The sequence below is a fragment of the Fusarium verticillioides genome, chromosome 1 (genome assembly GCF_000149555.1).
Source record: "Fusarium verticillioides 7600 chromosome 1, whole genome shotgun sequence".
Classification (NCBI taxonomy): domain Eukaryota; kingdom Fungi; phylum Ascomycota; class Sordariomycetes; order Hypocreales; family Nectriaceae; genus Fusarium; species Fusarium verticillioides.
The window spans coordinates 3,096,254-3,110,153 of NC_031675.1; the positions used below are offsets into that span (position 1 = coordinate 3,096,254).

The window sequence follows — 13,900 nt, forward strand, 5'->3', positions numbered from 1 at the left end:
ATGAAGAAGCTATGATGAAAGTGCATACAGAAGCGCGTTGAGCTTAAGAGAGATAAGAGAATGCGAGGCGCGCATGATTGGCTGTGGTGGGTCTTCCCGCATTAGCGCCGCCTTATCGGTTTTGCCGCTTCTCAACCGGCGAAAAAAGTTTTGGAGGGACGCATTTTCGCGGTATGTGAAGCTCTTTTTTGCACCAGGATTTGAATCTTCAAGTCTGAGAATTCTGTCCTTCCACAAAGCCATACCGCCAAGATGCCGTCCAACCCGTCAGGGCGCATCACCAAGGCGCGGAAGAACAAAAACTCAACACCCCATCAAAAGAACCACCGATGGGAGTCTTTTACTACGAAAATATCCAAATTCAACTCGCTCCAACCATTGCGAAAGGTTCGCCGTCATGACCTCGATAACGAAGACCTTTCTACCACGACGTCCTATTTTCAGACCGGGCTGCAGAAATGGGGAGAACTCAATGTCTCGAAACCGTTTTCTGCGTTCAAGACCAAGGTCTGGCCGCTTTGCGAGAGCCTTCCGCAACTTCTCTATTTCGAGCAGAGGATAATGGACTTGTTGGCCGATTTCATAGCAGGACAGGATAAGGAAGCTCTGGAGCCTCTATTGGACCTTCTCACCGCTTTCTCACATGACCTGGGAGTTCGATTTGAGAAACATTACGGCAGGAGTTTGGATTTGATTGTGGCTATTGCTGCGAAGCCCCAGGATGTCGATGTTATAGAGTGGACGTTTGGCGCCCTCGCCTTCTTGTTCAAGTACCTTTCGAAACTTCTTGTACCAGACTTACGGCCAACTTTTAAGGTTATGGCGCCCCTTCTCGGAAAGTCACGACACCCCCCCCATATTGCTCGATTTGCGGCCGAAGCTCTTAGCTTCTTGGTCAAGAAAGCGGCAGCGCCCTCACACCGCGAGACAGCCTTGAAGCGCCTGGTCGAATGCGCGCGAGATGATCTTCTGAGTATCAAGGATGACCGCCAGTTCACCTTGTATAAGGACGGATTGATGAATATGTTTGCTGAGGCAATCAAGGGTACTGATAATATCATCCACTCAACTGGCCCGGCTGTATTCGCCGCGCTCGTTGATGCAATTCCCGAGGAGGAGCGAACGCTCACCAAAGATACCACTTGGACCGATGTCGTTTGCGGCGTTCTCACCAGTGTTATCCACCACGCGACTTTTGATACTTTTGGAGACTTCGCTACCGGAGTCCATGAGACCATTCGAGCCAACATGGAGCGTGTGTCTCCTGCTGATCGCCAGTGGCAAGCGGTTCCTCTCTTCCGGATATACGGCACCATGGCTGGTGTTAGGAAAGGAAATCGCCTCACGGACTGGGCACCACTTATCACGAACTTTGTCGAGCTGTTATCTGAGGTTACAAAAGCTGGCCTGGAAGTGCCGCAAGACGCCGCAAGTGCTGTTTGGAAATTTGTTATCGTCAATATTGCCATTGTCTGGCACCATGCACCTATTGATGCATTGATACCCCATATCGTTCCTCTTACTCAATCACTAAGCAGGGAGCCCCTGATGAAGTGGTTCATCCCCTTTTGCTCTTATTTCTGCGAGCTGGATGCTCAGCGGTTTGGAAGTCTCTTCCGTAATGATTTTCAAAGGTGAGCATTCAAGATGAGAGGCGGTTTTTAATATTTGCTGACTATTTTAGATTTATTGCGAACCACTGGTCAGAGGAACCTAACGAGGACATGATTTGCATCTTATTACCAAAGATGACTGAAAACCGTGCTTTCCCACCAGCTGGCGAGAAGGACAGTTGCAGAATGCCACAAGGCTGGCAGGATCAGATTGTCTCCAAGTTCGAACGCCTAGAGATCTCTCCATTTCCCGAAAGGGGGCCCTATAACAAAGATCCTCAAGTTTGGCGGGATAGATGCTTGCCAAAATACTCTGCTCTTCTTCAGATACTTGAGTTGACGACTGTTCACCCGTCAACAAATGCTCGTATCGCTGAGCTCCTGCTCCGGAAACTCAAGCTCGCCCTTCGCCCTTCATCTACCCTGGCATCCGACGAAGTTCATTTCATTGTTGGCCAAGGATTCCATGCTTACCTTCGTATGAGCAAGGCCGCCGGCTCCGTCGACATCACTCTGAGCCCCCTGCTCCGAGCTGCAGTTCCACGTTTCTCCCAGTCAGTAAGCTTTCTGCATGCCTATCTCGCGTATGAAGAGATCCTGCAAAGTAAGGAGATTGCACGGAGACAAGACAGTACAAGTAGCGATAGCTCATCCAGCGAGGAGGACCCGGTGACTAGATCATTGATTGAAAACCTGAGTTCTCCATCACACGATCTGAGACTGGCGTCCTTGAATTTACTGAAAGCACTTAGCCCGACGCCAGACAGTTGGAACGCTGTCGAGACTATGATAGAGACCGAGGAGACTCCGCTAAGTCTTGCACATACAAGGACAATCGCTATGCATCTTCGCAAGCTAGGTCAGAATTACGCTTCGTTTGAGGAGGGCTCTTGGTTACAACGAGCTGTGCCTGCTTTCTTGTTTGGTATGCTGACAGTCAAGCTGTCGCCTGTGTGGGATGATTCGGTAGAGACTATGAAGCAGATCACACAGACCAAGGCCGGAGAAGAGGCAGTCTGTGAGGTTGCTTTCCGCTGGCTGAAGATCCCCTCAGCTCGCTGGGGCCCCTCACAACCTGAAACCCAGAGCTCGCGTCCCGCATTTGTTTCCGACTTTGAATGTACCAACGTGCGTCGACTCGAAGAAGTCGCAGCCGAGGTGGAGAATATCATTGACCGCCCTGATGAGTTGATGCTGCAGAATTTCGACGACAAGCAGCAAACTGCGGAAACAGTCGCTGGAAACTCTAGGTCTCGTGCGCTGAAAGTGTTTAACGCGATTCCCTCGATTGCAGAGAGGAGATCTCGGCTCCTTGTGCCACATTTCTTGGTTTGGGCGAGTGAAGACCGAACCCCTGATTCAGCAAATGATCAAGATGTCTCCGAGGGTGCCACTTGGTCTCTCGCCGATCGTAAGGCTATGCTCAGTGTCTTTTCACAGTTCATCAACCCCCGGGTCTTATACCAACATGAAGAGGTTTATACCGCACTCATGCAATTGATGGAGAATGGTGACGTTGAGGTCCAGAAGGTTACCCTCAAGGCCATTCTCGCTTGGAAACAGGAGGCTATCAAGACCTATCAAGAAAACCTGGAGTTCCTTCTAGATGAAGCTCGTTTCAAAAATGAGCTTACAGTCTTCCTTCAGGATGAGAACGCAATCAAACCAGAGCACAGGGCTGATTTGATGCCTGTTCTCCTTAGATTGCTTTACGGTCGTACAATTTCCAAGAAGGGTGCAGCAAGCGGCAGGCATGGCTTGCAGGCCACTCGGCTGGCAGTCCTTCGGAACCTCAGCGTCGAAGACATGGGCAGCTTTTTGGACATTGCCACGGGTAAGCTGAAAGATGTTCAGGTTGTCGGCGCCTCAAAGACGATCTTCGAGGAGCCTATCCTTTCCATCAGGAAGCAAGTTGGTTTTCTCAATATGATTTCCTCCGTCATATCCGAGCTTGGCACCAACGCCACGCCCTATCTGGGAACACTCCTCAATGCTGTCTTGTACTGCCTTGTTTTTGCCTGCCGTCAACTCAGCGCACAAGGTATGGGCCCAGAGAGTGAAGAGGAGGAAGAGAAGGCCAGCACGCAGTCTCTTCTTAGGGTCATTCGATCAACTGGTTTAAAGTGTTTGATCGCTCTTTTCCAAAACGCTCAATCTTTCCAATGGGCATCATACCAGGATATCATTCTTGAGGATGTTGTGGCCCCAAGGTTAGAAAATTTGCCCAGCGAGACAACACAGGGGGTTTCCGGCATGCTGCAACTTTTCGCTACTTGGTCTGTTCTCCCCAGAATTGCACTATTCCTTGCACCACATAGCAAGATTCCCGAGGGCATTCTTCCCAAAGTTATCGAATGTCTTTCAATTGAGAAGGGTAAGGATGAAGTCAAAATTCATGTTCTTACTATAATCCGAAACTTGATCAAACTTGCTACTGCGCCCGCACAAGAGTCCGAGTTCAATGAGGTTATCAAAGCAGACCTTCTCGACACCAACTCGAAGACAATCTTATCACAGATCTCTACTGTTCTGGACATGTCCGGGATTAGTAATGACTTGATGGAGGCCTGTGTTGAGACAATCCTGACCATGGCTCCTATTGTTCAGGATACCGAGGACATTCAAACCGTGATCGAGATCTCCATCTTCCTTCTGAACCAACCTCCACGGAGAGTCAGCCCCAAGCTCAAGGGTAGGATCCTGCTCATTGTCGAGGAGTATGTGACTCGCTCCACTGCTTTTGAGAACCAAGCACTTCTCGACAATGTTTACGACACTATATCGTCTCTTTTCAGTTACTTTAAAGATCGCGAAAATAGACAATCACTCTCCAGGGCCATGCTGGCTATCGCTGGGAAGGACAACAGCCTCCAGGAAGTTGCTGGCCTCTGTGCAGCGCTCAATTCATTCAAAGAGGGGCGAGTCGATGAGCCGGATTATGATAGGCGCCTGGCCGCTTACAGTGCAATCTCGGGCGATCGGGAGACTCCATTAACTCCAAAGCAGTGGCTACCTTTGCTTCATAACTTGACTTATCACATTCGCGATGATGCCGAGTTCGGTATTCTTTCGTCTAACTCGGCCGATGGACTTCGGCGGTTCATTATGGATGCAGCAACATGCTCTTCTGAAATTTCGAAGGCGAGATTTGACATCCATTTGAGAGGTGTCATCTTGCCTGCTCTTTACGCCGGAGCCCGGGAGCCATCCGACACAGCTCGGCGAGAGTATCTTCGAGTTATGGGTCATCTCCTATCAACAATGCCCGAATGGGAACCCGTAGCTGACCTCAGTGCATTGTTGAATGATCGGACCGAGGACAGCGCTGAATTAACCTTCTTCTTTAATATCTTGAGTCCTGCAACAGCAAGACAGTTAGAGGCTCTGCATATTTTGGAAGCAGCCAACAAGCAGAAGGAGATGGGAAGCCAAAACCTGGCTCAGTTCTTTATTCCACTCCTTGAGCACTTCATTTTTGGTCGCGCTGATGGAGTTGATGACCATGGACTTGGCGCTCAAGCAATTATCACCATCGGTAATCTCGCAAGCTCTCTGCACTGGAAACACTATCGCACCACTCTCCAAAGATACATCGGCTATGTTGAAGCCAAGCCCGAACAACAGAAGTTTACAATTCGACTTTTAAGCAAGGTCGCTGATGCACTTGTCGACGCAGCTGAAAACCAGCCGCAGGAGCGCATGGAGATTGATGAGGTTGATGCATCGTCATCAGCCACCACCAGACTCCCCCTTACTATTCCGACGGCAGAGAAATTGAGCATCGAGGTTACTAATACCTTCCTGCCCACGCTTGTCAAGCATCTCCACGAAAAGGACGAGTCGGAAGTCAGCTACCGTGTTCCCGTTGGCGTGATCATTGTCAGACTTCTAAAGTTGCTGCCCTCGGACCAGATGGACCAGAAACTGGCTGGTGTCTTGACTGATATTAGTCACATTCTTCGCAGCAAGTCTGTCGAAGCTCGTGACATGGCTCGAGACACATTAGTCAAGATTGCTGTTATCCTCGGCTCCTCCTACTTTGGCTTCATCCTGAAAGAGTTGCGAGGAGCTCTAACCAGAGGTTACCAGCTCCATGTGCTTTCATACACCATGCACTCCATTCTGGTCGCAATCATCCCCATCTGCTCTCCTGGTGATTTGGACTATTGCCTTACCTTTGTCGTAACGGTCATCATGGATGATATCTTCGGCGTCATCGGCCAAGAGAAGGATGCCGAGGGCTATACCACCCAGACCAAGGAGATCAAGAGCAGCAAGAGTCAAGACTCGATGGAGCTTATAGCCAAGAACGCTTCGATCACTCGGCTTATCGAACTGGTCAAGCCACTGCGTGCGCTACTGATGCAAAAGGTTGACCTCAAGATGGTTCGTAAGCTTGATACCCTGATGGCGCGTATTACGGCCGGACTTCTGCAAAACCCTGCCGCCGAGACCCGCGATACCCTTGTTTTCTGCTATGAGGTCATTCAGGACGTCTATAATTCTCAAAAGCCTGAAGTTGAAGAGAAGCTGGACCCTCGAGTTAAGAAGTATCTTGTTCAAAAGGGTGCGAAGAAGAGCGGCGATCGAGGCAAAACTACTAAGCACACATACAAGCTAATCCGCTTCGCGGTGGACATTCTGAGGGCAATACTGAAGAAGCACGATAGCTTGCGAACCCCTACCAACATTTCCGGATTCATTCCCATACTCGGCGATGCTATGGTTGGTGGAGAGGACGAAGTGAAGATCTCGGCGTTCCGACTACTCGCTGTCATTGTCAAAGTGCCATTCCTTGACGATGAGGGATCCAAGCTGTACAAAGTTGCAGTGAAGGAAGCAACCAAGAGCGTCTCCATGGCAGTGTCCACCACAACCGACCTATCTCAGGCAGCTCTGAAACTGCTTGCTGTTGTCCTTCGAGAGCGTCGTGATGTTGTCGTGAAGGATGCGGCGGTTGATATGCTCCTTGCCAAGTTGAAGGACGATCTCACTGAACCCCTTTATCGCCATGTCACATTCAACTTTCTGCGGTCGGTTCTGGACCGACATCTGGAAACCGCCGCCGTTTACGACACTCTGGACTATGTTGGCACAGTTATGATCACCAATGATGATAAGGACACTCGTGACCTTGCTCGAGGTGCCTTTTTCCAATTCATCCGTGAATATCCTCAGAAAAAGGCTAGGTGGACTAAACAACTGAACTTCATTGTTGCCAATCTCAAATACGAGCGGGAGGGTGGCCGACTATCTGTCATGGAGATTGTCCACCTGCTCCTCATGAAATCATCAGATGACTTCGTGCAAGAGATCTCCTCCACATGTTTCCTTCCACTATTCTTTGTCCTCGCCAATGACGACAGCGAGAAGTGTCGAGTTGCAGCTGCTGGACTACTAAAGGAGATATTCCGCAAGGCTGACAAAGAGAGGACTCAAACTTTCCTCGGACTTGTGCGAACATGGCTGGATCAGGATGGAAATGAGGCAGTTCTCAAGCTTGCCTTCCAGGTTTTCGGCTTCTATCTAGAGTCCGACGAAAATGCATCCAAGAACAAGAAGGATTTCAAGCTCGTTCTAGGAAAGATCAGCAGCGTCATTGAGGTGGAGGATATTCGAGAGGCTGATGGAGAGCTTTTGGAGGCGGCACTTGAAGTCATCCGGGTCTCGTTGTCTGTGTTCCCTGAAAAGATTCTGTCAAGCAGTAGCGAGAAGATGTGGTCCAGCATATTGAGATGCCTGTCACATCAATCGACTTCGGTCAAATTGTTATCTATTGGACTGACAAGCTCATACCTGGCTGATTTTGCTCAGCAAGCCAGTGATGCAGCGGTTGGCGAAGCAGTGGTCGGTAGCCATGGTCTTACACTTGATCTGCCCAAGGTCCAAAACCTGGCGAGACTTGGTTTGGGTGTCTTGGCGACCCGAGACATCGACGAGAAGCTCGGAGCGGAAGCTGTCCAGGTCCTTGCTTTCTTGGCTCCTCGCCTCCCTCTCCGACCTGTACCTGAAGGTGAGAGGTCTGACGGTGATGTCGAGCAAGAGCAGCAGGATGAGGAGGATGAGGACGAGGAAGAGGGGGGAGAGCAGGCTGAGGAGACACAACGAAAGACCGATCTTCAACATCTGTTCTGGAAGATCTCTCATATTATTCGACGCGAGATCCCCCCTAGGGCTGTTGCCATCACACCAAAGGTGGCTGCGATGGAGCTTCTTGAAACGATTTGCCGGAGATCTTCAGCCGATCGCCTGCGACCATCTTTCAAGACTATCCTCGTACCCCTTCACAATCTTACTGATCCCTCTATTGCACCACCTTTCTCCAACGATGAACTCTTCAAGACGAAACATGAGGCCCTCAAGACAAGAGCCCAGATCCTCATGGATTCCCTGCAAAAGAAATTTGGCACGGCTGAGTACTCGAAGCAGCTTCTTGCTATTCGAGACGAGGTGAGGGCCAAGAGAGAGCAGCGTTCAAGCAAGAGAAAGATTGAGGCACTGGCACAACCGGAGAAGTATGGAAGAGACAAGAGAAAGAAGTTTGAGAAGAATAAGGAGCGCAAAAAGACTCGATCAAAGGAGCAGAAGGTCATGCGAGAGTCTTTCAAGCGGTGGTGAGATGATGGACGACGTTGCATCAACTGGCGTTAGGGATTTGTGTCATTAGGTAGATTGCTTCTCGGCGTCATGATCTGGACATGGTAAAAGTCATTTGTAGAAGAAGACGAATTGAAAATTTAGCCATTACCTGTTGCAACTTGTTCCAACTTCTCTCCACACGAGGGTTTCCCATCTATTGGAACAATATAATTCTGATACATCAGTCCTGTATGAGCCAGACTTCTACTTCGTATCTTTCTTGGGGCTTCCAATCTAATCAAACCCAAGGATCGGGTATCGGCCTCTGCATCAGCCGTTAGCACTCCAGTTTCTATCCGACCTCGGGGAACGTTGGTACGGAATCTTTACACGAAATGACGTCTTGTGCTGAGACTGCGACTCTGTGATTATCGACATGTTTGAGCTAACCAAGACATTCGGAATTCCGGCCCCTCAGCATCGTTGAAGATCGTCATAGTTAGGAACTCCGAGTTTCCACTCCGGTCCATCTTGAACAAATGCATGAAAAGGGGCTTCACAACGGATTGATTCCGAATTAAATAAATCACAATGCAACATAGGTCTCCCTAGACAAAACTCAAAACTCATCAGAACTACATTCCCTCCACTGAACAAGTCAATCATGGGCTCACGAGGAGATGTCAATAAATCCATCACTGCGGGGAAACTGTTACGCCAAAGGATAGAAGCCGGTGATTTCATCCTTGCTCCTGGTGTATACGATGGGTTCTCTGCGCGCATTGCGCTCGAAGTTGGATTTGATGTCCTGTACATGGTTAGTCTGCTATGATGTGCTATCAAAACTTCAACTGACGAGTATAGACTGGAGCAGGAGTCACAGCATCCGTTCACGGATGTGCTGACCTAGGGATCGCAACACTGAACGACATGCGGCGGAGCGCAGAAACGATTGCCAGTTTGTCACCATCTACGCCTGTTATTGCTGACGCGGACACCGGATACGGCGGACCAATCATGGTGGCACGTACGGTTGAACAATATTCGCGCTCAGGTGTCGGGGCGCTACATATCGAAGACCAGGTGCAGACCAAGCGATGCGGCCATCTCGCTGGAAAGGTCCTGGTGGACTTGGAGGAGTATGTGGCCCGTATACGGGCTGCCGTGCAAGCACGTCGAAGGATTGGAAGTGATATAGTCATCATTGCACGGACAGACTCCATCCAGAAGCATGGATATGAAGAAGCACTGGGACGGCTCCGTGCTGCACGCGATGCTGGAGCTGATGCTGCTTTCCCCGAAGGTCTTCGATCGGTCGAAGAAGCGCGGCGGATGATCGCAGATCTCGCACCATGGCCAGTATTGCTGAACATGGTGGAGAATAGCGTCACGCCGAAGCTCTCAGCCAAAGAAGCCGAAAACTTGGGGTTCAGCATGATAATTGTGCCGCTGGCCACCCTGGCGCCGGCTTATACTGCAGTCAAGGCTGGTCTGCAAAAGCTGAAGGAAACCGGTTCAGCAGATACGGAGCTTACACCACAAGATCTATTTCGGGTCTGCGGGCTCGATGAGTCGATGAAGGTTGATGAGGAGGCTGGAGCATCTAACTTTGAAGGTGGCGTGGACTGAAGCGTCTTAAGATGCCATGCTACACTCAAGGCTGGCTACCAAAACGTCTTGCATAGAAGACGTTGTATATAGCTCCTCGAAGCACCTGTGCTTTCTTTACCCAATATAATCAATATTCAGAGGGAAGTTCCAGTCCATGTAAACCTCGGGGAGGTTGGATAATCCAAAGCTGTCGCCTACAGGCGCAGCTGTCGAGTTCCAAAACGTGCTGGCATCTGTGTCGTCGGTTTGACCAGGTTCTGGCGCAGTGTTGTTCGTGTCGTATGGGCTGCCTTGCCCGTTGTATTCGACTCGCCACCACCAAAGAGAGTCAAAGACGACGCTCATAAACTATAGCAGTTAGGTGAGTAGACCTGGGGAACTTTCTCTTGCACGTACCAAACGACTACGGATCCTCAGATCCAGCCCGTTGGCTGTAGAAGTATCCATCGAATCACTGTTTGACCACAACTGGGAGAGGATCGTCCCATACCTCTCATCCAGGTCACCGTGTTGCATGGAACGCCTCTTGACGAATGAAATCGCCTTGAACAGTGACTGTTGAGCATCACGCAGGTCAATGTGCTCTTTCAACTGGCTCCGGACTATTCGTAGGATGCAGAACGCCGCTAGCAAGGCCATGCGGGTATAGTAGTTTGAAGCATATAACGCAAAGTCCTGCATAGCATCTAGGCGAGACACGACATCAAGAACTTCTGTGGCTATTGAAAAGGTTGTGATCAGGCCTGGTTTCTTGAAGTCATGACTTCGTAGGAAGAAGTAGTAGGCTGATATTGCGAGACGGGTACAACAACGGGTAAGGTAGCCTGGTAAGTCAGTCAAATTCGATTCGGTTCAATGACACTTCACTTAAGGCTGGCTCGCACATACATAAGTCATCACGGAGAGGAAGTGGGATGGCTTCCACTTGTTCACTAAAGATCCTGATTAGCGGTAGCAATGACTTACTGCCCTCGCCCTGCTCGTTTATGATGTCGCCAAATGCTCTAGTGGTATCAATCAAGATGTCATGGCACTTGATGCGGTAATTGAATGAAGCGTCCACAATCTCCTCGAGCCTCGCTTTCCTCTGGTAGGGCTTGGACTCGGAGATAGAAAGGTGTGGGAGGCCATCACACAAGCTAGTACTGTTCATCTTGAGCGAGTACCATAATCTTATAGACAAGAGAACTTACGCTTGGAAAACTAAACAACAGTTGAGCCACAGATGAGCCCTCATATCTCTCATCTCTTTGGACAAAGAAGTATGCGTCCGTGCAAAGTCTTGCTCGTGACCATCGACGAAGAGCCCATTCTGAACAGCGAGCGAATAGGCTGTGCCTGCATACACATGTGAAGGGTCTTTCCACATTGTGTCCACTGGAAGAGGCCAGAGACACAGAATCAGGGAGCTTTTTATAATGGGAATAGGGTTCGTAATGTGTAAAAGGGGCTGGAATGTTCCGCCTCTGATGTGTTGAGCAGCTATCTGATGCAGCTTCGTGGCATGCTCCAAGTGCCTGGCACTTGTGACAACTATTGTCCAAAACAGGAGGGAAGACTCTTTGAAGCACGATTCGCAGTTTACATCGTCTTCACTAAAGATCCCAGGCAGAAGCTTACTGTAGTGGTTGAAGAACCTAGCAATTTCAGTCGGCGATCCATTTACTGCATGTGGTGGGATGCAACACTTACCGAGCAAAGCATTCGTCTATCTGTCTTACCGCAATGTCCTCTCGGCTCAGGATTTCAGAAAGTGATGAAGATCGGCCTGGCTGTACAGCATACGATGGACCAACTTCGGGAGATGGCTCCGCAGCGGTAAACATCAAGGCACTGCCTGAAGTGCCTACAGCCGTACGATCAGACCGAGCTGGCGAGGCGTCTATAGTAGCCTCTGGAACTTCCACTATATTGTTGCATTCTATACGCATGCGTTTGCAACGCGAACATGGCTGTCCGGGGTGCTGGTACAAGTCGCACCTCAGCTATAAGCCATGAATTAGCAAATCTCAATTATCCTAGGCCCAAGGAAGCCTTTGAACCTTCTGTCGCCTGCAACGAGCACAGGCTTTCATGCGACTTGTCATATGCATGATTGACTCCTCTGAAACTACTAGTTAGAGACAGTTCGACAAGGGTCGTCGTATTGCTCGAACAGTTGACTTGTTGCTTATGGATTCGGAGTCAAGGGATGGAACAACTTCCCCACGATCCGCCTGCATTAGTCTGTGGATGTTCGGAATTCCGACTGCGGGTTGTTCGGCAGATCGACGCGGGGGTTTAAGTTTCCGGCGTGTATTGTTTCTTACTATAAACTAACTAGAGCGTAAGAAGCGGAAACTTTGTTATTCCCCATCTAACGTCCATGTAAGTAGCACAAGAAGTGGAAGTCATAGCTGAATATCGTTCTGGGCTCAGCCATATCAATCAACTCAAACGACATATCGGAACCCCCTTGGATGATCATCGCCCTCCATTGCTACGCCGGCGTCCTCAATCATCACTCTGTCCAGTCGCTTATTCTCCCAGCAAAGTAAAAGCGAGTATGTTATGCTGAGGAGCACGACCAACGAGGTAAACCCACAGGAGATCCAAGCACCCTTGTGATAGTACGGTCCCTGGTCTTTGGGGAATATGTTCGTGCCAACCAAGGGCCCAAACTGGCCCAGCGTAGCGAATATTGCCCACCCACCGGCGCGCTTGCTCTCAGTGTGGTGTACGCTCGAAACCCACGGAAGCAGGATGCTGATACTGACAAAGATTTGTACACTGAGGAAGACTCCCGCATATCGAGCAGCTACCCCCTCGGAAACACCGAGAAGGCAGTATCCTATTATTGATACAATTGCAGCAGCGGCCACAAAGGGTCCACGTAGCTTAGCCCGGTCGCTGGCAAAAGCACATGCCAGAATTGTGATAAAGCAGAGAGCGTATGGGGGAGCGGACAGTCCATTGCTTTCTTGGTGGTTGAACGTGCCCATTTCGGAGATGATAGTCGGAATGAAGAGAGGCAGCGAGCCAAAGCATACGTTGCAGGAGAAGTACATCAAGCCTGGCACATAACCTAACACAACAAGTCATCAGCCTGAGCAAGTAAAGGATAATGGAACTACTCACTCCGCCAGTCCAAGAATGCTGAACGCCATTCTGCCCAGCTAACCCCTCCCGCGCCCCCTGAGTCGACGGTTTGTCCCCGTCCAACACACTGCCAGGCAACTTCTTTTTCTCTGTCGGTAAGAAATCTGGCGCTGAGCAGGTCGTCCGGGAGATAGAACCATGCCAGGATGGCGACGATCCATACTGGTAACCCTTCAATGAGGAACAGGCATCGCCATGGCGCAACCGAGCCCCGAATACCCAGAATAGCATATCCCAAAACGCCTCCATATGCGTTTGCAAGGGCAGAGCCAGAGAGGAAGATGCCCTGGCGGAAGCCAACTTTGTCTCTGGGGTAGAAGAAGGACAGATATAGAGGCACACCGGAAAACATACCTTCGAAACAACCGAGCAGCACACGCAAGACGACCAGACTGGCGTAATTGGTGACGGCAGCCTGGCATGCTGATATGGTAGAAAAACCTATAGCAGAGAAGAAAACCCATTTATGTGGAGGAAATCGTTTGAAACCAACGGCCGTCCACTGAGAACAAATATCTGTTTTCTTATCAGCGACACGAACCTGGCCACTCCTGTTGGTTCTGTGACTCACATGCGATATAGAAAGCCGTTCCAAGCCAGTCGTAACGTTTGCCCTCCAAGTTCACAGAATCTGTCAATCCTGCAAGACGAGCATTGCCCAAGTTACTGCGATCCAAGTTGGAAAATGTGTACACCAGGAACAAAAGAGGCAGAATATGGAAATCAAGCTTGCGCATGACAGCCTTCTCCTCAGCCTCTGTGACAAGAGCCATTCTGTCGCCAGTGATAGGACTTCTTTGCACCATCACCCTCTCAAAGGTATCCTGCTGAGCCTTTTCTTCAGACATGATAGATCGTCAAGGTCTTGATGGTATTTGCCTTGATACGTGCGTAATAACAGACAGTTTCTTGACAGAAAAGCTGGGTGGTCTACATCAAACTCCCTCGCCTACACTCGC

General features: G+C 49.9%; 4 protein-coding genes across 4 annotated transcripts; 2 read left to right on the forward strand and 2 right to left on the reverse strand.

Moving 5' to 3' along the window:
* The first annotated feature begins 196 nt into the window (after positions 1-196).
* FVEG_01045 (hypothetical protein) lies at positions 197-8,412 on the forward strand. The gene is made up of 2 exons (XM_018887820.1): positions 197-1,634; positions 1,685-8,412. Exons 1-2 carry the CDS (start codon positions 253-255, stop codon positions 8,229-8,231), a joined length of 7,929 nt encoding a protein of 2,642 aa, XP_018743623.1. The 5' UTR covers positions 197-252; the 3' UTR covers positions 8,232-8,412.
* A 444-nt stretch (positions 8,413-8,856) lies between these two features.
* Positions 8,857-9,821, forward strand: FVEG_01044 (methylisocitrate lyase; the record flags this gene model as incomplete). Its single annotated transcript, XM_018887819.1, has 2 exons — positions 8,857-9,009; positions 9,057-9,821. 2 exons carry the CDS (start codon positions 8,857-8,859, stop codon positions 9,819-9,821), a joined length of 918 nt encoding a protein of 305 aa, XP_018743622.1.
* A 96-nt stretch (positions 9,822-9,917) lies between these two features.
* FVEG_01043 (hypothetical protein) lies at positions 9,918-11,734 on the reverse strand (the record flags this gene model as incomplete). Its single annotated transcript, XM_018887818.1, has 5 exons — positions 9,918-10,151; positions 10,200-10,627; positions 10,692-10,948; positions 10,997-11,440; positions 11,496-11,734. 5 exons carry the CDS (start codon positions 11,732-11,734, stop codon positions 9,918-9,920), a joined length of 1,602 nt encoding a protein of 533 aa, XP_018743621.1.
* Positions 11,735-12,063: 329 nt separating this feature from the next.
* On the reverse strand, positions 12,064-13,789 carry FVEG_01042 (hypothetical protein; the record flags this gene model as incomplete). Its single annotated transcript, XM_018887817.1, has 3 exons — positions 12,064-12,867; positions 12,921-13,457; positions 13,513-13,789. The coding sequence occupies 3 exons, from the start codon at positions 13,787-13,789 to the stop codon at positions 12,236-12,238; spliced, it is 1,446 nt and encodes a 481-aa protein (XP_018743620.1). The 3' UTR covers positions 12,064-12,235.
* Between the last annotated feature and the right edge of the window lie 111 nt (positions 13,790-13,900).

Bases quoted from the DNA above. Each gene is read 5' to 3' on its own strand.
- FVEG_01045 (XM_018887820.1), top strand. From the start codon at position 253: ATGCCGTCCAACCCGTCAGGGCGCATCACCAAGGCGCGGAAGAACAAA. The intron at 1,635-1,684 runs GTGAGCATTCAA...TGACTATTTTAG, and splicing joins TTCCGTAATGATTTTCAAAG to ATTTATTGCGAACCACTGGT.